The 24,194-nt window shown below is 35.6% G+C and overlaps 1 protein-coding gene across 11 annotated transcripts in view; it reads right to left on the bottom strand.

Moving 5' to 3' along the window:
* Positions 1-407: 407 nt before the first annotated feature.
* Positions 408-24,194, bottom strand: part of STXBP5 (syntaxin binding protein 5) — a 109,706-nt gene continuing 85,919 nt past the window's right edge. For 4 of the 11 annotated variants that reach the window (XM_055809602.1, XM_055809600.1, XM_055809601.1 and 1 more), the window contains 9 exons: positions 21,435-21,494; positions 21,291-21,338; positions 14,180-14,230; positions 9,800-10,039; positions 7,933-8,302; positions 5,207-5,372; positions 4,296-4,407; positions 1,843-2,063; positions 408-1,173 (listed from right to left, as the gene is read on the bottom strand). In XM_055809602.1, coding sequence (XP_055665577.1) covers positions 1,132-1,173; positions 1,843-2,063; positions 4,296-4,407; positions 5,207-5,372; positions 7,933-8,302; positions 9,800-10,039; positions 14,180-14,230; positions 21,291-21,338; positions 21,435-21,494 — 1,310 coding nt within the window. In that variant the 3' untranslated portion in view covers positions 408-1,131. The remainder of the gene's footprint in view (positions 1,174-1,842; positions 2,064-4,295; positions 4,408-5,206; positions 5,373-7,932; positions 8,303-9,799; positions 10,040-14,179; positions 14,231-21,290; positions 21,339-21,434; positions 21,495-24,194) is intronic. The other 7 variants (XM_055809605.1, XM_055809603.1, XM_055809607.1 and 4 more) reach the window with 4 other exon arrangements.

The raw sequence follows: 24,194 nt of genomic DNA on the forward strand, positions 1-24,194 counted from the left end.
ATTTGCTGAACAATATACTGACAAATATTAAATATTAGATGCTTGCCATTATTCATGCATCAGCACCTCCATGAAGTGTAAAACTGTTTGAAAACCTGAGTCCAAGATTATCTGATTTCATAGTAAAGGGGCATCTAGAACTTAAGTTTTGAGCAAAACTAATCTCAGCTATTTTTATTAATGGCTGTAAAGATACATTCTGTTAAACATTTATAAAAATTCACAGCATGAATGGAACCCACAGCCAAGTCTAAATGTTGTATGAACTGAACTAGTAACTATTTTCGGCAAAAAATAATATTTAACTGAACTGAAGTTGAAGTATTCTTAGCACAATGAAGATGTTACCACATTTCACACTGCACAGCCATAACACAAATGAAAACTCCCAGTATGACACATTCCAGTCGTATTATTCACTTGAATTTTAATGCAAAAATTGTGTATTCTCTTGTTTTGCACTTCACAGAATATGATGTGAATACAAGAATACTAGATCAGGGGTCCAAGAAAAGACTATGCACAGGTCAACTATGTATACAATTTTCAAGAAGAAATATTCCAAACTTCCAGCTTTTCCAATGAAAGAAGTGACAGCAAACTTCCAGTCTTCTTCATCAATAATGGTAAATATAGTGAGTCCTAGAGAGGCTAAGTTTAAGTCAACTACTGTCCAGCAAGACAAAACAACTTTATTCCAGCTCTTGGACCCCTGATTTATTGCCTCTCCTCACAGGAGGGTATAACACTGGCAGCAATTACAATAGCACAAAAACTTTTGGCATATGAAGTATTAACACAGGATTGACCCTGCATTGCCCCTGCCCATCTCACACTACGTTTTCCCTTTACCGTTTTTCACATGTTCTAGTTACCTTCTCTGTTCCAACTCTCAGCTAACCAACAGCTAAGAAACACTCAAGTTTGGTTTTCTTCGTGTGTGTTTCTTCTAAATATAAAGCTCCTCAGTTAAAGCCACAACTGAGGTAAAACAGTGTGTGATTTGTGCTAGGAAACAACAGTATCCAACGGTGAATACTCCTTTATATTTAAATGGTCCTGCCAAAATTAACGAAAAACCAAGATTTTTTCATCAGGACAAAATTAAACAGATGTAATCGATGAGCGTCATCAGAATTGGTACCACTTCTTGTCTTTGTACTTCAACATCATCTAAAAAATACAAAAAACAATTTCTAATTAATGTTTCTATAACGTATCCAAAAGTACAATGATACAAATGAATTACATGCTTACAAAGCAGCATGAGAAAGGAGGACTTCAGTAAGGCTTCTCAAAACCTTAACAACATTGCTGAACGGTGACGGTTTAGCAAGATGAATTTTCTAATGGTAGCATCACTGCTGATGATCTGGCCTCAGACAGAAAAAGACATTTTTGGGAGAATGGGAAGGTCGCACAGGAGCTTAGGGGGTGGAAAGAGATCTGCATGAACGTGAAAGAGAATGGCCATCCTATGCAGTTACCGAGGGAAAAAAATTAACTCTTGACTCATGGGGTTTGCATACAAAAACTGGATCTTAAGAACCACAGGAATCTCATACAGAGCATTACTCTTGGCTAATTCAGTGACAGGTGCTTTAAGTAACAGGAACTGAGGCAGACTGTATGCTCTAGACCAGGGTGCCACAGGCCAAAGCTGTTTACATTAATACTTAATTATTAGGAGCAATGACTGATAGATAAGTATCCTTTACTAATGATATTGCATTCCCTTTAGATAGCTCTAAAGTGCCTTTGCCAAAGTCAGTTACTTGCAAAACTTAGATTTTTTTGACAGGAAATCAGTTTAATGCTCAGTTTAACATGTAATAGACTCACCTCATGAGCATGTTTAGAGAAAGAATCAGCACTATAAAGCATAGCTGCAGTTTTTTCTTCCAGCTCTCCTAGTTTTTGTCCTCTTTCATCTAGTGCCAACCGGGCTCGTGCTAGTTCACCAACTACACCAGATGCTGCTCCTTTGACACCTTCAATACCCCCAGGCCCTGGAATATGCTGGGCAAGACTCCTTGATGCCTTCCCAGATGCTGATTCTCCAACTGGAGGCATTTGCAAGGCAAAAAAAATGGAACAGTAAGGTTTTCTATCATCTTTACATAAATACCAATGTAACTAGTTTATAAAGAGGTGTCACTCCCTTGCATGGACACTGAACACCTTAATCATAGGCATGATTGTGAGCAAGACTCACTACTTAATGTTACTCGATGTTACTTCTACTCAATTTCATAAATTTGAGATTTTCAAACATATTTCCAAGTTTCCAGGCAGGTTATAAAATTATAAAAATTTTTCACAGCTCAAGTGTGAAATTAAGAACTCTCTCAACACTGCTAGCATCACAGTTATCAACAGAATTGTGATGGTGAAGTGGTTTTTAACAATATAGCTACTTCACAGGGAAGGTGTTGGGAGTTCAGCAGACAAAACAAAAAAAAATTAAAAAATACAAGCTATGGTCAGTTCCAGAAGTGCTTTGCTGGTATAGCCAGCCAGTGTGACTCCACCAGCAGAAGTTTCCTTTGATGGAAGTTCAGTTTGAGATGCAGACACCGGAATATTAGGTGTCTATGCTCCCAAATTATAAAAACCTTGTTAAAAAAAGCGCAATGTAAATAATGAAAAGTAAGTACAGTTGTAAGAACACACCAGCTTGTCCTAAATTAAACACCCACAAATGGTCAGCTGAACAGCTCTCTAGACACCAGTGACCACACTGAGTACATCTCCTTTGCTCATAATGGGACACCAGCCACCTAGTTCAGTCTAGACACTTAATGGACAGTCCAAGCTCATGCTGAATTGCATACTCCACAGATCTGAGTGAAGACTAAAACATTTTTGGATGGTGAAGTCAAACCACATAATCTTTAACTTCTTTTTAACAATTAAATTACGGTTTACATAGGTGTTTTTCACCTCTAGGAAGATTAACTTAAGTTTTGGTGTGATATTTCAAGATTTCCTGATTTGATTTTACATTTCTAGGAAGAACAACTTAGATTTCAACTAACACTATAAACACCTTTCTGTGAATTCCCAAGAATTAAAAGGAGAAATAATTTAACGTATTACAGATTCTGCTGTGACTCTCATATTAAATATGACTATTTTAAAGACATTTTCAGATATCTTTTGAATTGTGATTGAACTGACTTTCAGGCTACAATTTATTAGGCTTTTTTTCTCCCATTCAATACTATTTTCCTTCTAAATATCTGAGCCAAACTTGATTGTGAAAGCTTGAAATGATGTAAAGAGATAGCACCTAAGGTTAAAGAGTGCTCTTCTGTTGCCATGAAAAGCTAGGTTTTCCCTGTCCCAGTCATACTTATTAAACATAATCTGTGCGCACAAATTTCTGTAATATAATACTTGACCAACCTTTCAAAGTATTACACCTATATAAATACAAATAGAATTTTTAATGCAGAAAGTGACCTCTAAATATTTGATATTTGTTCAAAATGTACAGGCGCAAGTAGTAAAGATGAAGTTAATTTTTATCGGATAGATAAAAAGAACCAATAAAAAAGAAGGGATTGCTAGGGAGCCTCGTCTGTCTTAACAGCTATGTTTCATATTTTTCTTACAAATAAACTGGTGTAATATGGTGTTTCATCTAGGAAATATTCAAATAAGTGGAAGTTATTTTCCTTAAACATATTAAAATGCTACATGCCACCACAGTAAAACAATAAAGCTGTTATAAAAAAATAAATATGAGAAAATGATCAAGTAATAAAAGCTTTGCCAAATCTGAATTTTATTGTCCTGTGAAGAGAGGACTGGATTGAACTATCATACAATTCTATCCTTGCCCTCATTCTTTTTGTGTCTCTGCACAAGTTGAATGAGGAAAAGGAATCCAGCAAATGAACTGAAGTAGAATGTTCTAGACAGTGAGAAAATTAAAACTCCAGTGTTCTCCAGAATCAGCTCTTTTCAGTTCAACAGCTTAAGAAAATCACGGTCAGTACTATACACTTCATAAAGATGAATAAAAACAAGATCAGTTGTCCCATTTCTTGTTTTATAATCTACTCCTGAATAAATGAGGTAAAGGAGTCTTTGAGAAAACAGTACCAAGCTTTTCTGGTCGTCTTGGTAAAGTGTACAACACATAAAAGCTATGAAAAAGTATTTGTCCTACCCTTTTTTACTTTCCTCTTTGCAAGTGTCATGTTCTATGAACATAGGTAACATTTCTCAAGGATCACTGGCTTCCTTGGGTAAAAATAGCAGAAAAATAATGACTGCTAAAAACTTACAGAGCTCTTCTCTGTCAAGTGACTGGGCCCCACCTCCAAACAGGCCTTTAAAGAACCCCCTGTTTGGTGCTTCTGGTGTTTCTACAGGAGTGAAGAGCTCACCCAGCATTTCCTTTGCAGTGAAGAAGAGACAAGGCATATGTTATTTCACACACAAATTAATAGAACATTCTTTCACTTTAGGGATTTGAATTTCAAAATGAATATGCTTTAACAGACATCTGTCTTTGCAAGGTGACTTAAAATAAAGATACATTAAGAAATCTGTACAAACCATCTGTTCTGATAGTTGTAAGCTTATAGCTCATGGAAGTCAGTAGCAAAGAAATGGGTTCAAACAAAACTGTATTTGCCCCTCAACAACTTGAGCAACACTTCTGATTTTGTTCTGTTGAAACTGTCTACAAATACTCATATCCATGCGTGGTACCAAAGTAGAGCTTACAGTGGGCATCTCTGCTATTTCAGTACTCTACACAACCTCCAAGCTGAAGCATGACTGAGAATCTTTCCAAGCTATTAACAGACATGAAACATAATAGCTTCTTTCAAGCATCCTGAGCTAGCATTCCCCACTTATGTCAGCATGCACCTCCACCAGCACCAGTTGAACAAGCGAGTTAACTGCACATGTTAAACAAGGAAATTTCTTATCCATCAAAAAGGAAATCAAGCGAGCAACTGTTTCAAATACAAGAGGATAGATAAACCAACAAAATTTCAGAGTTGAGAAGTGATGCATCCTGAATTAAGACTCTATAGTGAGAACCTTCCCCCCCCAAATAAATCGAGATACAAAAGATGAAGTGCTCAGCTTTATGACAAGCTTCTTTACTATAAGCATCATAAATCCAGAAAGAAGAATCTCCAAGTATATCTTAGAAAAGAGAAATACTTTTTTAATTCATTACCTGAAGATTCTCACATGTTTCTTGACTGTAGGTTAGCCTCTGTATTTCAGTTGGTGAGACAAGGTAGAGTGCTTGTCCGTTGTTAGTGAAGCAGAACGTTCTGGCTATCCGCATATTGGTGAGTGGCAGGTAATATACATCCAACAGTGGCCTTAAGCTTGGCAAACTTAAAAAAATAAATAAATTACAAAAATTATTAAAAAAATAAAATATAACAGGATTGTTTACTATTGATCAAATGGCTCATTTGTAAACTGCAATACATCATTTCTCTCTTCATCTGCATAAGTACCACAAACAGGGTATCATTTAATGCAATTAGAAAAATCTCAAAACATAAATACAAGACTTTTCAAGGTAGCACCTCAAAAGTGAAATTTAAACATCTGCACCACAGATGCATTTGAAAGCATCATTTAAATGATACTCTGAGCACGTAAATCAGTTTCACTTAAAGCATTATTCAGTAATTACTAACGACGGATTTTGATAAGTATCTACCAAAAGTTTACAATTAAACATTCTGCCTCTTCTCTCAGGTGAAGAATTTCTCCTTGACTAAAAATAAAAGACTAAAAGATCTCTCAAGACTACTTAGAAATACACAGAGGTGTGTTTCCAAACAGTAGCCTCAAACAATCTTATCAATTATATCCAGCTTTTTTTTGTCTGACTGCATATTTAAGAGGAAGTCCTCTTGGAGCAAAGTTCACTTACCTTGTATTTTCTGATTCTGCACATGTAACTGCAGTACTTACTGCATCAAGCTACTGAAGAACAGATGCAGCGCACACAGGCTATAACTATTGCTACCAAGCATTCCTCTCCCTCAAAGTAATAATAAATATGAGAAGTGAATGAACACCTGATAGCTTGATAAATAGAACCCAAAACAAACTGCTGTCCCAAAAATTTCCCTGTGAGATTTCCATAAAAACATAATTTACACAAGATGTTAGCTGTAAATGCACAATACATTAATCTGCTTCTGCTGCAGATACCATCTGCAGAAGATAATTATTTTTAAAAACTAAGAAAGTAGTAAAGGGGTGAAGTGAAGCCAAAACCAATGAAAAAGAAAGAGGTAGTAAACCACAACAGTAAGTGTTTGATTACTATTTTTCAGTTGTACTGAGATTTCTAAATGTTAAGCCTGCATTTTACAGCTTGGGGATTGTCTCTTAGCAGGAGACTCTACCTACAACAAACGAAAGGAAGATCTGGTAACATGACTTTGGAGGCAAGTTCTACAGGTAAGAAATAACAAGCAATATTCTCTTGTAAGCCCGTCACCCAGGAAACGATACTTCTGCTGTGCACATATCTAAAATAAGAATATTCTTAGAAGTGATTTAGGAATAGGGAAGTGCTTTGCTTCAGGCTGATGGAAGCATCAAACATCCTTACAGCTTCAACACAAAACACAAACCCATTAAATCAGATAGGACAAGCATGATATCTATGATAACGTTTTCATATTATCAAACAAATCTGTAACAGAATTGCAGACTCCTGTCTAAATATGTATCAGTAGACAAGCATTGGGCATTCTGGGCGTGATACAATGCTCTGACAACTTCACACATCAGCACATGAAGTCCACTCCCCAGCAACAATACATGCTTCTAAAATGGGAGTTAATCCTTGGGAGTTCAACTTCCACACACAATGTAACAACTCAATGTTTATAATTTAGCACCTACCTTTATGCAAAGTTCATTAGAAAACAATTAATCCTGAGGAAAACTGGGTTTGTTTCAATATATGGTACCTGAACATTATTAAGTTCCATTTTAATTGGGGAAAAATCTGTGCTTACCCTGCAAGGTGAGCAGCACTTTGTAGAGATGTTTAGAATATACGTCGGGATACATCAATGGAGTTAACAAATAATCAAAACTTATTTTTTAATTGTATTATGTGTCAGCTTTAGTTTTATTCCTAACAACTTCCTGAAGAAGTGTCTTTTTAGGTTTTCTCAAGTTAAGAGCTTGTTTTCACAATCTTAAAAATAATCTTGTGGGAATTCTACTGACAATTTTATAAAGCCATGTTTCACATTCACCTTATTATTAGCCACGACTAAAATGTAGGTGCAAGAGTATAGGTATATACACTACTGTCCCCAATAAAAGAGCATTTGGAAATATTAAAAAAAAGGACAAGTTAAAATCACACAGGTGACACGCAAATACATTAAAAAAAATATAGTTACACATGCTTTTTACACTTTTTTTTTTTTTACACTTTAGGTGACTTATTTCTATACTACAACTGCTAGCAATTAATGATGCCTTTAGAGCCTGCATTTAAGGCCTTTAAGATATGAGTAAACTACACAACAAAAAAGTAATGAGGCATGAGTGTGATGCAAACAGCTGCACAAAAATATGCAGAGTTGTGGTCAGGTACCAGCTGAAGGTCTGACTCAAGGGAGTTTTCTCCATCGGGGAATAAATTCACCTTTGAGAAACTTCATCAACTCACCAACCTGTATCACACATTTGGAACTATTTCTTGAATCAGGGTAGCTTCAACTAAACTGGTAAATTTTAATGTGGTAAAGGCATAACTAATAAGAATGCATAAACAAAATTACCCAGGCCCAAGTGTTAGAATTTCATCAGCACTGAGTGAATGTAGATTTATATTCTTATGGAAAAGGACGCTTATCTAGCAGAAGACTTTTTTCTTTTAAAATTTAAGTTATATCAAACACGCCTTACCTAAAAGTCATAATATGTCCATTGGCACAGAAACACGCAAGGCAGACACTGTTACTCAACGACACTATGTCTCCACGAAGAACAAAAGAAGTCTCTGTTATGTTTTGCTTATAAATACAGTTCTGGGATGGCAGTGAGATAACTTTTGCTTGCTTTTCCGAACATATCACTGCATATTGGTTTTCACTGATTTCCTGAGAGGAAGAAGGGGATACTGAGACAGGTCGTCGCTTTTTCGATTTATCTTTTTCATCTTTATCTTCAGGGACATTGTGTTCTCTCCAGGGTTCATGCGCTGGTGGGATCAAAGATCCCGTGGTATCCAGAAAAGCCATTCTCAAGATTGCCCCTTTCAGCCTCAGGATGGTTCCTAGGAAAAAAGAAGTTGAGCCCATTCCTAAAATGGTTCTCCTAAATTGTCTTTCAAGCTATAAAACACTCCTCTAAGAAGCTAGCACAATGAAAAGAAAAAAAGAACTTTGGCTTGCTTCTGTAGCAAAACAGAGGTACCAAAGCCTTTGGACATTTATCTAAAAGCAATGAAGCACATGCAAAAGCACAGAGGTATTCAACAAGATGTTAAACCAGTTTTCAAGGGTTAAGTGTATGCATACTCTTTCATTAAGAGAATCAACAGAATCATTTCATCAACAGAAATGTATACCTTTATTAAGAGAACCAAGCTGGAATGCACATTTGGATTCACGTTCAGTGTCACAAATGCAACTGATTTTATTCTCTCCTGAGGAGTACACAGTGTGCTTAATATCAACAATAGATGCTATTAGTCAAAGGAGAGCACCTCCGTTTTCTTCAATACAGACAGGGTCAGAAACAAGGAACATGTGGATTTCTTTCCCCCTGCATTTTAAGCTTGAAATCACTTTTCTAGCATAAAATGAAAGAGGAAGTTTTTCCTCCCCACTGTTTAAATCACTGTCTCTGTAGGCCAGATCTTAAGCTGATACGTCTCTTAGTGTACTTCTATTTATTCACACGTAGTGTAAAAACACAAACATTTGCTAGGTACACAAAAAAAGGCAGTATCTTTTAAAGATTATGCTGCAGAACCAGTGATTATACATACTGTCTAGTCTGCAGCCTTGCCTTTACGATCAGATGTTATGAAAATCTGAATCTTGCTGCCAATACCATACTCAATAAGCAAAAAGGACATATATGGTCTAGAGGTCACACTATTTTAAATCACTATTTCAATCAAATAAAATCGCAATTTGCATTTCCTGATACCATCTGTGTGAGCAAAGTGGAGCAGAGCAGCATGTTCTGCATGAGACAGTGGTAGCAAGAAAGCTAAATCTATGTCTAACAGCATATTCAACAAACCATTAATACATAATTACAATAAAATCAGTTGGTGTGTATCAGAAAAACAAGATAAAAGACCTCTCACAGCAATCCAAAGGAAGAATTTATCACTAATATTTAAAGCTAGTTATTCAATATACAACCCTTAATTTGTATTCCCTATTCATCACACAGGAAACAGTTTACTATCTCATGAATAAAACCAATAAAAAAATAAATTGAGCATTTGAAATACTAATCTTTTCTGCTATTTCTCTTTAATAATTGCCAGGTACTACATAAAGGTTAGCAAACATGCTTTTCTCAGCAAGTGTACATCAAAGTGGTATTTTTGTATTATATGAGATCATATTTTCTATTTTATAACTTTAAAAATCCAGTAATGAAGTAACCAATCTAGACTGTTAACCTTAGTAGCTAGATCAATGGAGTCTACATTATTTTTTCATTAATCCACAGCTGACAAAATTTCTTTAAAAAACATGAAGACAACAATATTTTATCACAGTATACTTTAGCCCGTCTGCTTTGTACATACCACTGGGAGAAACAATAACTGGCTGAAGAAGTCTTTGCTCTCCTCCTGGGGGTAAATTCAGTACAATGACAAGCACTGTACCCAGTGTGGTCCCAACCCACAGGCATGGGGAAAGTGATGTATCAGCCTTTCTTGTGAAAGTCTCACAAAAATGAAGAGCCGAAATTGCCTCACGTGTTTCTTTATCAATGCTAGTTACACTAGAACTCCGGGATCGACTGAAAGAGTTGTCTTTGACATCTGAAAATAAATCAGTATTAATTAAAAAGAATGGCAAAATGCAGGGATTAAGAGAATTCAGATTTTCTTTTTTGTTCTTTAGCTTGAAGTATATACTAACTACCATTCTATTGAGTATTGCTCCTGTATTCTTCCTTAGCCATATTTCCTCTGGGCCCAGTTTACAATACCACATCCTGAACAAAGCACCCAATCATTTTTTGCAGAGGTTGCCATTCAATAATTGTCATGAGCAATTGTTATGCATATTTCTGTCTTGGGACAGAGAAGAGTCAAACTGGACTCCTTTAAAAAAAGTGAATTATAAACCTCTTTGCCCACTAGTTCATTGCTGAGATTAAACAATACTGGCTTCCACAGAACACTGTTTGATCATCTTCTGAAGATGCAGCTATTTTACTGTAAGAACTGCAGTGACATCCAGACAGCAAGATAATATAACCTGTAATGACTCACAAAAATATTGTCCCACTTCAGGGAACTGTATGGAGGAGGTCTAACAGGCTATCTACACACCCAAACTTTTAGTAAGAGAAACATCAAATGCTACCAAATGCCACCTGGCACTGGTATGCAAAGCTGAAGACTTCCATTTTGAATATTGTAGTGTAGTGCCAGAAACGGCACTAAAGCTTTTCAGGGTGTCTTACTCATTGCTTAGAAAATAAGGTTCTCCCAAGAGAGGATAAATCCTAACATTAACAAAACTCAAACAGTAACCATGCTGCTCCATTCTAGCTGTGTGCTGTTTGTACATGTGGTGATACTTAACACCGCAGCATGTCTTGATTTCTGCACATTCACAAATTAATCATTTGCTTTAACTCATCATGCCAAAATTTTAGTACAAGACAACCCTTACTAGTAAAACTTTGATGCAATGTATACCATGACTTCATTTTTTTAAAGTTACTGTCTTGGATCTTTGGGTAGGGTAGAGATGCAATTGGCATCTTTAAAGCAGAATTAAGAGCCTAAGAGCAACACTTAACCACATACTTTCTGGAAGCATCACTGTGCTAATTTCATTAACTTACTGCAAAACTTTCTAAGAACAACATCTAACATGCATTTGAAAAGTATACAAACTAGCTCTAAACTGTCTAAATACAGACATCTACTCAACACAGCTAATCTTCTCAGGAGATACTTCTTTTGTTCCAACAGTAGCTAAAATTCAGCAAGACAATAACTTTTCTAAGCCAAATGTAAAACATGGATTACAGAAAGAAACTACTAGGTCAACCACTCAGATGCTGACATCCTAAGTTTCCACATTAAAAAAAAAAAATCAAATCCAGAATGAAACAATAAGAACAATCATTTGTTTTATAATTCTAATGACCACAACCTCTTAATAGCCTTGTTTCTTCAGGGCTGAATATTTATTAACTTAATGATTTTTTTTAAACTCTAATGTGGATTAATCAGTCTTAATATACTAATACTTTAACTGCAATAGGCATACAATTAAATGTGCATTTGTTAAGTTGTATCTGGTTGAGTATCTGAAAAGCACGTGTGCAAATCTCAGAAGCATTGGAATGGACAGGAAAAACCCCATAAAAATTAACTTGCCAGACAATACAGGCATCATGGAGAGGAGACAACTCATTCAGAAGAGAGAACTAAGGGTAAAATGTTTAACTTCTTTAGTGCATATTATTTATCCTGGAGTCAAGGAAGAATCTATGGTTTGTTTACAAATTAGTTTCAGATGAATAGAGAGAGAGAGAACAGTGTGATCACCCACTACACATCACTTCATCAGAAGGATGGAAAGTTGAGGCTCTTTTGAGCAACTCAACCAAAGGGTAGGACCTAGTGACAATGGCACCTGAATCATCTGATTACAACATTGAAAAGCAATGGTATAATGCAGACTAGCATGTTCGAGATCTTCCACTTTCTAAAATAGAAAATCTAAAGTATGTGGTTCTGTTTTGGCTATTTAGGGAGAAAAGAGGATAGGTAAAAGATCTAAAGAGAAAAGCAATTTGAAAGAACGAGATCACGAAAGATTAGGTTTCAGAAGCCATGGAAAGAAAGGACAGAAAATGGTAAGGATAATAAACTTGGGAGAAAGGTATTTCAGTCATCTCCTAGAGCCAGCAGATAAGACCACATAAGCATAAAAAAAAATAAATACACAAGCAACCTCACAGTCTTTGGAGAATGCAAAAGCTATCCTGCTAGAAGAAAAGATACAAGTAAAATTTAAGAAAAGATTATAATTGCCTAAGGAAACCTGAAAACCTAGAAGAATTTTACACAGAAAAAAATGAGGCATCCAAGTGCAGATATCCACACATGTGCAAAGTCAAGCAAAACCAGTCAAAGGCTATTACAATTCAGAAGGCACAAACTATTTCATGAGTATACCAGAAGTGAGTTGAAAAAAGTCTCCATTATTTCAGTAGAAAGAACAGCAAATATTAAAGCGATGTAGAAAATGTTGAAACTCATTCAGGATGGGAAAATGCAGAAAGGATTTCAGCATTCTCTTTTCTCCAGTCTTCATTAGAAAAAAAAAATTAAGTACTTACTGCTATTGAAGAACTAGGAGTAAAACAGTAAAGTTAGAATGAATCTGATAGTGTTTAAGTACAAATGTGTTCCAGTTTGCAAAATATGATAAAATTCACCCTGAACTGAAATCATCCCTAAACCATTAGTAAACGTAGTAAGGAAGAACAGCAACTGACTGAAAACACAATTTTTTTTCTGCTCTTTCACGCCAACACAGCCACAGTTTAATCTCTCTAGTTCTGGGCACAAGAGTTTTAGAAAGATGATGAAAAATTCTAAGTACACAGAAGATTAACAGAAGCCATCCTAGATTTAGACAAGATAACCTAAAGAAGAAGAAGGAACTGAATACTGTAAAAAAAAATAATCTGCAAAAAGAAAGATTAGAGATACGATGACTTTTCAACAGCGTAAGAGATGGCTGACAAAAAGATAGGGAGCACTTGTTATCCCTGTTCATTGTGGAAAGAACAATGAAAAAGTTAATACGTATGCAAGAAAGACTGATTAAATAACAGGGAATTTATATAACTGACTAAAACATTGGAACTATCTGTCTGGGATTTTTCTAAAAACTTATTTATTGGAGGCTCATGAATAGATGAGAAGTTAAACTGTTGGACATCTGGATCCTTGCCATAACAATGGATTAAAGAATGTCTGAGGGTTCCTTCCAACTTCACATTTGAGTGGAGCAAGCTGTAATTGCAAATCAGGGTGGTCCAGCTCAGCTTCAGGATATCCCTGTGCCACGGACTCTTTCCTTGCTGATAGCAGCAGCTGTCAAATAATACAGTTCTGCAGCTGCCAATCCGATCCTGTCTGTCTTCTGCTGGGGTTGTGTTAAGAATTCTGCTGCAGGAGGGGAACGAGCTGTGGGAAGGCAGAAGGCAGCTTTTGCATTCAGGCTGCATCTATGGCTGTAGGTCTATGGCTGTCCCCCATCATTTTTAGTGCGCAAGACAGGGAAGCTGGACCTGATCTACAGGCTGGCAAAGTACTAAAAAGAATATTAAATCTATTCATTTGCATGCTGTTTTAGTGAGCACTACAGGCTTCACAACTGAATTGCTTTTAATACAAAAAGTTACTGTGCTTTTTCAAAAAAAAATTATGAAATTCTCAGACTGGTCATCCATCCAAACAGATGTATATTATTTTAATTTAGAAAGAGTGGTCACAAGACAATTAACATTTGTAAAACTATGTCCAACTGTTTTTTGAGTGGACTTCAACATATCCTGTTATTCTTAAGATACCTCATTTTTCAATTTAAAACTTATCAGATGGTTCTACACAGGCAGCAATTTTCCTTACATTACCTGATTATTCACGCTTTTGGTGTCACAGCACTACTGATAAAGTGAGTGACAGATGCCTAAAGATTATGACAAAAGTGCGATAAGCCATCTATAACAATTGCAGGCTTACCTTACGATGACAGCAATACCTTGTGCCTAAGAGCCCCCCAGAAGAGTGGGATTAAAATTTTAGTTCTACACTTCACATAAACTATCATGACTTCATTGCATTTATGTAATTTAGGACTCTAACATATTCTCATTGTGTAAAACAGTCTTAGTAAAAATAAAATCAGCTATGTAAACTTACCTAAATCAGGCTTTAACTCAGTTGGCAAACTTAGCTTCCTGGACATCTTTGCTGAAAAGTGAAGTATATCTTTTTTTAAAAAAGAATAAACATGATTCTGCTGGCCTTTATTTTTTTCTTTCCCAGTATGTAATGTACCATTATTACATTAATTGCAGTACTTCACAGATTTTCTTGTAAAGCTGAGCCTCACTTCTACAAGGGGATGGGTTCAAAGTACAACATGGAAGATACCAAAAATCCCCAAATACAGCATTTTATGACTTTTGCCAAGCTTCATTTCTCCTTGGGCTTCACGTAGAACTTGAGGAATTGGATGGATTTTGCTTTGGCTCAGCCTCAAGTTTTATCTTCTCAAGTGAGAGGACAGAATACAGACTTTGGGCTATTGCAAGAATGTGCACTGAAGTTTACGTAATGTTAACAACCCATCCCCTCTTCTTCTGCCCTAGTTCTTGCTCAAACCTGAGATATGTATAATAAAGATGATCTTTAATTATGCTACAACATTAATTTGCATGTGTAAAAAGCCAGTAATCTGAGATGCAATCCACAATCTTAGAAGAATGAAGACATTACAGAGCAATTATAAAATCAGCAGCACACACATACTTGCACCACTGTCAGACAAAAGATAGCATCATTTTGATAGTATTGCTGAAGTACAAAATAGCACTTGAACTCCTCCCTGACCTGGAACATTCTTTTTATAGAAATAGAAATCTTGAGATCCCTTCAAAATGCAGTACAATACTAAAAAAATGCTGCTGTAATGAAAGTTACTAGTAGCCATACATCCCCCTTCCATCATTCTTCCAGCAATTACTGGAGAAGGAATAATTTTGATGTATCTTAACTACTAGACCTGGGCTAGATTCTGAAATTATTTCCCAGCCAAATGCTGAGGTTTTTTTATTTAATTCTTCACTATCTTGTAAGGGTAATTATCTTGTAAGGGTAATACTACTCTACCTAAAGAAGAAGTTGAGAATAGCCTCCTAATTCTAGAAGCACATAGTAATAGATACCAGTCATAAAGCAGCCTGAATCTTGCTGCTTCTCTCAGTTAAAAATGGAGTTAACTCATTCTAGTTCCCATTTTAACAGAAATCATTCCATTTTCTACATATCTTGAAGAACAGCACGTGATTTAAAGTTATTTCCACTCCTTCAAAAAGTGAGATACCTCACTGTATCGTTAATTATGCTCATCAATATTGCAAATGCTAGTTATCTGAATAGTTGAACAGTTTTATTCCTGTCATACATTATAAAAAATTGAGAATAAGATTCCAGAAATAATCTTTAATTTCCTTCATGTCAATGTTACAAAGTATGTCCTATTCAAATTAAACTGAAATTACTTACTTTCAGACAGAAATGCCAGTCACTTCAATTTTAGCGCAGGCTGAAATTGAAAAGGGCAGTCTGACTACCTGTTTTCTACCCTCATCCTTGTACTGGCACTGGTGCCTGCCTAGCTTAATGGCAAGGCCAAAACTCATCTACATAAAGTTTCTGCCAAGGGTTGTTTTCAACAAGAAAACTGTTTCAGGTCAGAGCTCAGCTATACAAACAGAAAACCATGGTACAAAACAGCACTAGTGACCAGGAGCCCATCTTTTTGCTGTTAGCTTGAATTTACATCAACTTGAAAAGAGATCATGAAACCTAATCTGGAACTGTGAATTACAAAATGGGCGATCTTCAGGGTAAGACTTGCTTTCTGTGTTAGACATGTAAACTACAAAAGCTGAGATACTGAACAAAAGCTCAGTTATGCACGCAAAAGATAATTTTGCATTACTTTTGGCTTTTCACAGCTTTTACCGTATGTGAATACCAGCAAAGATTAATTAACCAAGTCACTTTGCAGACCAGAGCATTCACTTTTGGCTTTTCAAACACAAATGTTTAACACAGTTTTAGGAACTAGGAGAAAACTGACCAAAAAAAGGTAACTAGTAACAGGTAATATAGCAGGTAATAACTACTACAGGTGAGTGTGTTGGAGTCTAAGAGTCAATCTGCAGTTTTAGCTTTATTTCCTTAGTGAAAGGCCAGCTGTGTGAACTAGGTTGATAAGGTAAAAGAAATTTGTCAGACATTTTCTACAAACACTGAACTGACTCATTAACAGGACATGAGGATACATGAATTGTTAAAAAGGATGTCATTACTAGAAATCATGAATTAATGTGCTATGAAAAAATACATACACGTGTCAAATGCCTCAATAATTCAAGTATAAATAGAAGTATAAACAAGAACTTATTTAAATAGCAGTAGTGCCATCTTGTGTTTAGAGAAAAAAGTGCCTAAAGATACAGTAAGAAAATAGGAATATTTTGCCAGATAAGCTGTTTTTAATTAACATTACTTAGTATGAATACAAGCAGGAATTTTTTTATATCTGGTTTATGGTCTACAACAGTTTTAGAAAATTCAGTTTTGCCATGCCTTAGATGAAAACCAGCAACATGCTAGACAACTTCTATGCAAAAGATACAAGTGAGAGAAATGGGAAAGATAGGATGGAGATCTACAGACAGAATGCTCAGGGTCAGTTTTTTTACTCCATTTGTACAACAGGGCAAAGGTGATGTTGACCGCTCCTGCTGGTGTGCTGGCCTCAAGTAGTAGCTGTCATTATCAGAGTTCAATACCTCTCTTGGTTGTAAAGGCTGCAGCAGCCACCACCAAGACCACCCTTCTGCAGTTGGTGTGAGTCAAGGAGACAGACAGGGGGGCTGTTTTGCTCCTCCTGGTGTGCTGCTGCTCAAGGCAGCAATGACTATTTTGTCTGTGTTTAGCCCTAGACTTAAGACTCCTCTAAATTAGACGGCCTAGAGTTATATAAAGATATGCACACATTCTTTCTGTTGCTAACATAACTAATTAAAAAGTATCATATAAAAGTATATGAGAGAACTGGCAAAAACAACATTCAGGATTCTTGGAGATCTCTCATAGGACAGACTTGAGGAGGCAGACGTTAAAATACGAAAGGTTACCTTGGCTTAATAAGTCATATTTCAGCATAGGAGGCCCCACCAACTCGATGAAGAAAATCTGATGGCTGAACTATCAATAGGAAGTGGGTTATCAATATTTGCAGTGGGTTATCCTGAGCTAGAGTGATTTCTCATCCATTCCTTATTTAAAAAAACAGTACAAACCCTTCAAAAAAATTCTAATGATGATAAAGGAGACTAGCATCTTGGTGTTATGACAGACAAGAGAACAGTTTACATAAAGCCTATTTTATGTAACATTTCATGAGAAATAGCTAAGCAGCTTAGAATTTCGACAAAGTTCTCAAATTATTCTGTTTGAAGACTACACAGAAGTAAGAGTTTTACATTACCAATTTCAAGATGCTTAAAGAACTGAATAAAGTACTAGTGATGGTACAATACAGAAATAGAGTATCAATGCTGAAATGTCTAAATTTGATATAAGAATAATAAAACTATTTTACAAGACAACGCAAGAAAATACATACTTTATATACTCAGAATTAGATCAAAGTATTAAAAACACATTGCAAGAAATAGTCTTACTCTGGCATTAGGGCGAATGAGAACTTATTATATCTTAAAATTTGATTCCATGAAAACAACATTAATAGTCAATGACATTAGCACTGTTTGAAAAATCCAGGTGTACACTTAAAATGTAAAAAGTGTGAGAAACCTTATGTCAATAGTAACAGCAGGAACTATGGAATTTTAGAATTAGAGCTACTCTGCTTAGATCTGCCTACTAATATTGTTTGCTATTTTTTAAAATTTATAAGCTGCAGAAAATAAATAAAACCAATTTTCCTGAAGAGTATTTGACATTAGCCTACTGGAAGAGTTATGAAGGTCTTTGAGTCTACAGTATTTTGCACGCACCTTTACTAAAGCTTCTTCCAGAAATGGATGCTAACAATACCTCTTAGCTTCTGACCCGATTAGTAGCTATATATTTAATCACATATATCTCTTCAAGCCAAATAATTGACCAGAGCACGAGTAATGAATTTAAGATTTTGCTTCTGCTTAAGTTGGATCACAACTTCTTTCTACAAAAATGACATGGCCTTAGAAATTAAATACTTTCTACCAAATCTTCTTCTTGTAAGTTCACTGATGTTTGGTACACTTCCCTGTACTACTTCACAGCACATTGCAGTTTCAAATATTTGCCATTCCCAAGATAAATGGCTGCTCTGAATAACTGCCAGTATTTTCTATAATTTCTAGGAACGGTTAAACCAAGTACCTCCATATATCCAAGGTAACTGCAACTTTTGCAAAGTTCGCCTCTGATGGAAATAAAAGCAAAATGTGACCCAAAAGCAACATATTCACAATAGGTCTTTACCTTGAGTTACTATCCATTCCTTAGCACGTACCATTAGAAGACATACTTAGCACTGAGTATTTAGGAAAAAAACCCACAGAATACCAACTGATCTTAACAGTATATATGGCAAAGCTGAAGTGTTGGTACATGAAGCTTTTACGTTTTATTTGATTTCTGCTATTCTTGCAGTCCTAGATGGTTTTTGATCCTTTAACAGAGCAAGACTCCTTGTCTGATGCTGTCACTAATGATAGAAAAGTGTAGACATGAAGATGTGTCTACATAATTTTCAATAGTGATTAAATTGACAATGGCTTCATAACTCTAAATGCATGTTTATTATGTTACCACCTTACAGCCCTATCACTGAAATAAAATTACTTTGCACTTTGCAAGCAGTATTCCCTTACTCACTGTTCCCATGTGACAAAAAACACAGGACTGATTAACAGCAACTGGAATTACCAATGTAAGTAATTCTTGTTCTGTTTCACAATCCATTTGACAGGTTGTATTTCACACTGACAAAGAATGGAAAGAACTTGAACTGACTGCACTATGTACCAGTGCAAAGAGCTATAACCAATACTACATACAAAGTCATCCATGTGAACACAGTTGATGGTAAACAATTTGTTTCATATAACATTGTGAAGTTAATGACAGTGAGTGACACAGTTACAGAAATCATTGTTCATTAACATTTAGTTGGCAATTCAGTACAAAACAATCAAATGCAAAACCATACAACTATTAACACTGAAGAAGAGTAGTTTTACTTATGTGGAAGAGCTTAAAATGTAAATTCAGGAAGAGCCATGCAAAGTAAACATGCCAGACAAGGTGTAGAAGACAAGGCAGTGAAAAAAACCCATTCAGTGCACAGCAAACCACTCAAAACTAACAGAACACTGATGAAATAGGTTTCTTTAAACTTCCAACGAACCATGCAAGTTACACAAATCACAGTATGGGCTGAATAGGAGACGCTTATGAATTACACATCAAATGCATTATTGTCTCAATTAACTCTGTATTTAACTTACACCCTGACAAATGCATTATTTATAAATATTTTGGGGTTTTAGCTGTGAAAAACATTCACAATACTTTCGGTTGAAAGCCTTCAAGCTGAAACTGGTGTCAATAGTTCTACACAACTGTCATTGGGATGTTTCATTAATACTGTAACATTGCTCTGAAAAAAGTGAAAAAATAATGAAGTCACATTCACACATACTATGTTTGTTGCACAAGACAGGCTATCTTAATTTCAGAAGGGACTGCTCTGGGACAAAAGGGAAACATTACTTCAATAAGCATTGAAATAACATGCACAAGATTAAGTGTTGTTTTTCTCATTAGAAGAACTAGAACATAAGGTTCTAGTTATCCTGAATTTCTGTAGGACAACGTATTAATCAATACTCATGTAAATGATACTTTTTATTATTATTACAGATGAATTGATATATTATCGACAGCCATTTGCTTTCTGGAATTACATTCAGGCTTCCACTGCCTCAGAACTCATCCTCCCTAACATTTCTGTCATGACTGCAGGGAGGGCTCAACATAGTACTGAGCAAAGGGCATATTCCTGTTCTTCCTCATTCTGTACCTCAGATGCCAAAGATTACTTTGTCATACTTATATTTATCTCACTAAATTTTGAATTATTCTTTAGTCTCAATTACTGAATTGCAATGGAAGGGATTAATGATTCAGGATAAAAGTTAAATTGCCAAACAGAAAACCAAAGGGAGACTACAAGAAAAGAAATCTTTCTCCCTAGCCTTAAGATGTGGTTCCATACAACCTATGAAAGAGTTTAGCAAACAGTTTTACTATATAAAGTAGTTTCAACCTTTGATCTAACTAAAGAGATAAAGTGAAATCCTTCAACAATGATAAACTAGTGTACTAAACAAACAAAAAATGAACCGATAACACAGTGATTCTGAAATGAAAACAACCATATCCCAGTTAAGGAAGAAGGATCCTTTTCCTAGAATTAAATCATACAGCCTCTCGCCTTCATTTATTTAATGATCCAGTTGCCAGAAGCAGAGTTAATTCCCATTTCAATCATAAAGGGTTCAATCTACCTGCAAACAACACATTCCAAGGCAATTTTGTTGCCAAATTGTTAAGACACAAGTCTGGAGCTGGTAGGGTATTGTGTCACTGTTGGATGCAGAAATGTAAATACAGTTCTGGAACAGTAACGGGGTGTACATATATATGTTTGTGTGCATATATATATATACACACATATATATATATAACCAAGTCCTCTTCCAGATGATTAAATGAAAACATGATACTGTGTCTATCTTTACCATAGTCATATGGAAACCTGACCATATGACTATGAATGCAATACATAAAAAGAATTTACAGAAGCCACTTGTTCTCAAAGAGAGTGTACCTTTGCAAAAGTAGTGGAATAATGTTGTGACTTGCATAGACTGAACTCTTAGTACAGATTAGATTTTCACCCATCCAGAAAATACAGAAGTGCAATTGTGAAATCAGAGAATTTAAACCAGCAATATCCTTGATTTTAAAAATTGTGCTCAGTGTATTTAGTAAAGAAGCAGCCCACAGAATTACCAATTAGCATAAAGAATGAAAATTTAATAACGTAATGGATTGAAATTTGAATTTTATATTTTATTTTTTTTTGCCGCTGGGTTAGTGTTGCATAGAGCAAGGCACTGGATTAGGAACAGAGCAGGATTTTTCTAGTGCCTACCTATGTCATTGGCTACCATCTTGGAAAACTTTCTGCTTTTGGTCTTCACTGTAAATAATATTTTAATAAAAAAAGATCAATCTAAGTGTATCAAAGGATGAACTGAATAAAAAATAAGACTATAGAAAAGAAAAAATACTGTACCCTTTTCTATAAAATTATTCATTTTTTGATCATCATCAGAATTGTTTGGTGAACCAGAACCTATGAGTGAAGACAGAATGAAATGGATATACAAACATGCATCTTTGACAAAAAAACAATGTATTAATACAAGCTTTGAGTTTAAAGATGACAAAAAGTATCAAATACTGATACTGGTATTCTCTGTAACTCTATTAGACACTATAAAGTCCAAATTGTTTGGGTATGACATGAATTCTGCCATATTAACCACAAAAATTATAATGCAAGGTACAACGTTGCACAGTGCAGCAAGTTTATTCCTAGAAATATTTCCCTCACTGAATGAAATGTTTACATTGAACAACTAGATTGCTGTTCTAATCATGGTTCCAGACACAAAGATTAACCTAAATTATGATTCACAGAACACTGCTGTAACAATAAACTCAAGTTTTGAATATTTGTTTTTTTTCGAATGCAGTAAGTCACCATCAGGCCATGTTTCTTCAACTGTTCTGCAGATAACTCTGAGCCAGTGCTGCCACCTGGGATTTTTCTGAATCCTTATAATGAAAAACCTCACAACTTGGGGATTACCATTGTCATGAAATTAAAACAGTTCAACTAAAATATGTTGAATTTAATTGGATTTTATATTGTGGAAGTGTGAAATAAGAATAGAATGCAAACATTTTGACACTCATGAACACAAAAACCTGACAGGTTACAATGCTATGCGAAGTTTTATGAGTCAGATAAATGCCCCCAAGTTTAAGCTTACTACCGCCTAACTTCTGCAGAAAAAGCACCAGATAGTTATTATTTCTCTTGCATTTTCACTGTATTTCTACAGTTCCATGCTATTGAAACTGTAGGATACTCTCCTAACTTGTATAGGCAGGTAGTCCCTTTCACAGTTCTTTCAACTGTATAACCACCCGCTGGAACAAGTCTAATGGAAGCTAGCTTCCACTTCCCTTCACCTGGGCACAGAGAAGTGGAAGAGGTGGAAGATTTAGATCACTTGAGCAAATGCAGACTTCAGCCCAAACAGTGGCTGGTCTGTTTTACACATCACATTGTAACACTCAAAAGAGGCACTCAATTGCCAGTCCCATCCTCTAGTCTTCAAGCTAGTAACAAGCAAATATTTTGTGCTAGTGTATTTTCCTTTAAAGCAGAGCGTGCCTAGACTGGAAGAAATTAATCTAAATCTGGCCCGTCCTGCATCTCAAACTCACCAATACTGTGCAGCTGATTTATCCTAAATGTCCCCTCTTACCTCTCTGAAAACTGAACACCATTTCCAGTCCTGTGCTCTTGCCCAGAAAAGATATAAAGCTTAAAGTAAACTTAAGGAACTGCAGCTCTTCTCTCTTCACAAAACATCACCAAATGATTTCCGTATCAGGGAGGTGCCTCCCTCCAAGTACCTTTCTCAAAGGAAACTGGAGAAGTCTGCCATGAACCTATCTCACTCACCAAGAGCTGGGAAGGGAGGACAGAACCAAGGGAAGCAAGGCACCGTGCAGCCTTGCTCCTTCAAGATTCCAGTTTACAGGAGGATGCAGCAGTGGCTTTCCACCTCCATCGTTTGTCTGTTCACTATTCTTGGTACTTTGAACTTGTGCCTCTTTAGTATTGTGTGTATCCAAGACATTATATACTCTTTTTACAGAATATTCAGTTCTCCAAACATCTTGACTTTATTCTAATATGAACGAACTTCAAAACAGTCTTCTCATAGTCAACTTAAATTGGAAATTGATTTCTAGAGCTCTGCAGAATTATGAGTTTCCCCCAATTCTGTTTTCTTTCAGGACATTTGAATTCAACTATTCTAAGTTGCCTCCTTTTTTGATCCTCTTAAAGAAATATCCAAACTGCATTAATTTCTACCCAACTTCAGCTAACACAACTCAGATGGGAGGGAGGGAAGTAAGCAGAGAAGGAGGGAAGTAAGCAGAGAAGGAGGGGAGGCAAATTGTCAAATTTAGTATTTTTCCATATAAACCTTGATTTTCGTCTTTGGGCTTGCCTTCATTGCACTTTTAGCAGAAACAGTGAATTAAGTTTTGCTCTACCTCAAATTATGAAAGAAACCTTCTAATTAAAATTAGTGTTTTAAGTTCTGGCAATGTCATATGGAAGTGGTTTGGGCTGACATTTGAGTGATGCTGGAGAAAGGGGAAAAAAGGATACAGATTAAGGGTTACAAATGATTAGCTGTCCATTGTACACATTTTAGAGCAGTCTATCAGAAACTAGACTTAGCCTGGACATTTTAAGTGGGTTCAATTCAAATACCTTAGTAAGAATTATCATTCTCCTCAGTCTTGACAGAGATTTACTGCGCAACTGCAGCACTCCACAGTAAGTTATTTACAGACAGTGCTCTTCATTTAAAAAAAAGAAATAGGAAAGATGCACTTTATTCTAAACACCACAAAAAATGCTTGCAGTAAAAATTATGCTGAAAGTGACTAATTCAACCTGCCAATACTTAACATTACACAGATTTTTCATGAAATCACATCTTCAGTTACAAATTTTACTTAAATTTTCCAGCCAGATTTTGCTTTAATTATAAATAAATCTAATTTAGTCTAAGAAAGGGTTACTAAAACAGAAAATGGCATTACCTGTTCTACATGAGAGTTCTGCACAATTTAAAATTATCATCAAAAGACAGCAGTTGTCAAATCAGAAATTAAAATTTGTTACAATTTCTACTAGAGCTACCAAGAAAAATAAAAATGTTTTGTTAGGCTTTCAACT

Source organism: Falco peregrinus, chromosome 7, assembly GCF_023634155.1.
Source record: "Falco peregrinus isolate bFalPer1 chromosome 7, bFalPer1.pri, whole genome shotgun sequence".
NCBI classification, from domain to species: domain Eukaryota; kingdom Metazoa; phylum Chordata; class Aves; order Falconiformes; family Falconidae; genus Falco; species Falco peregrinus.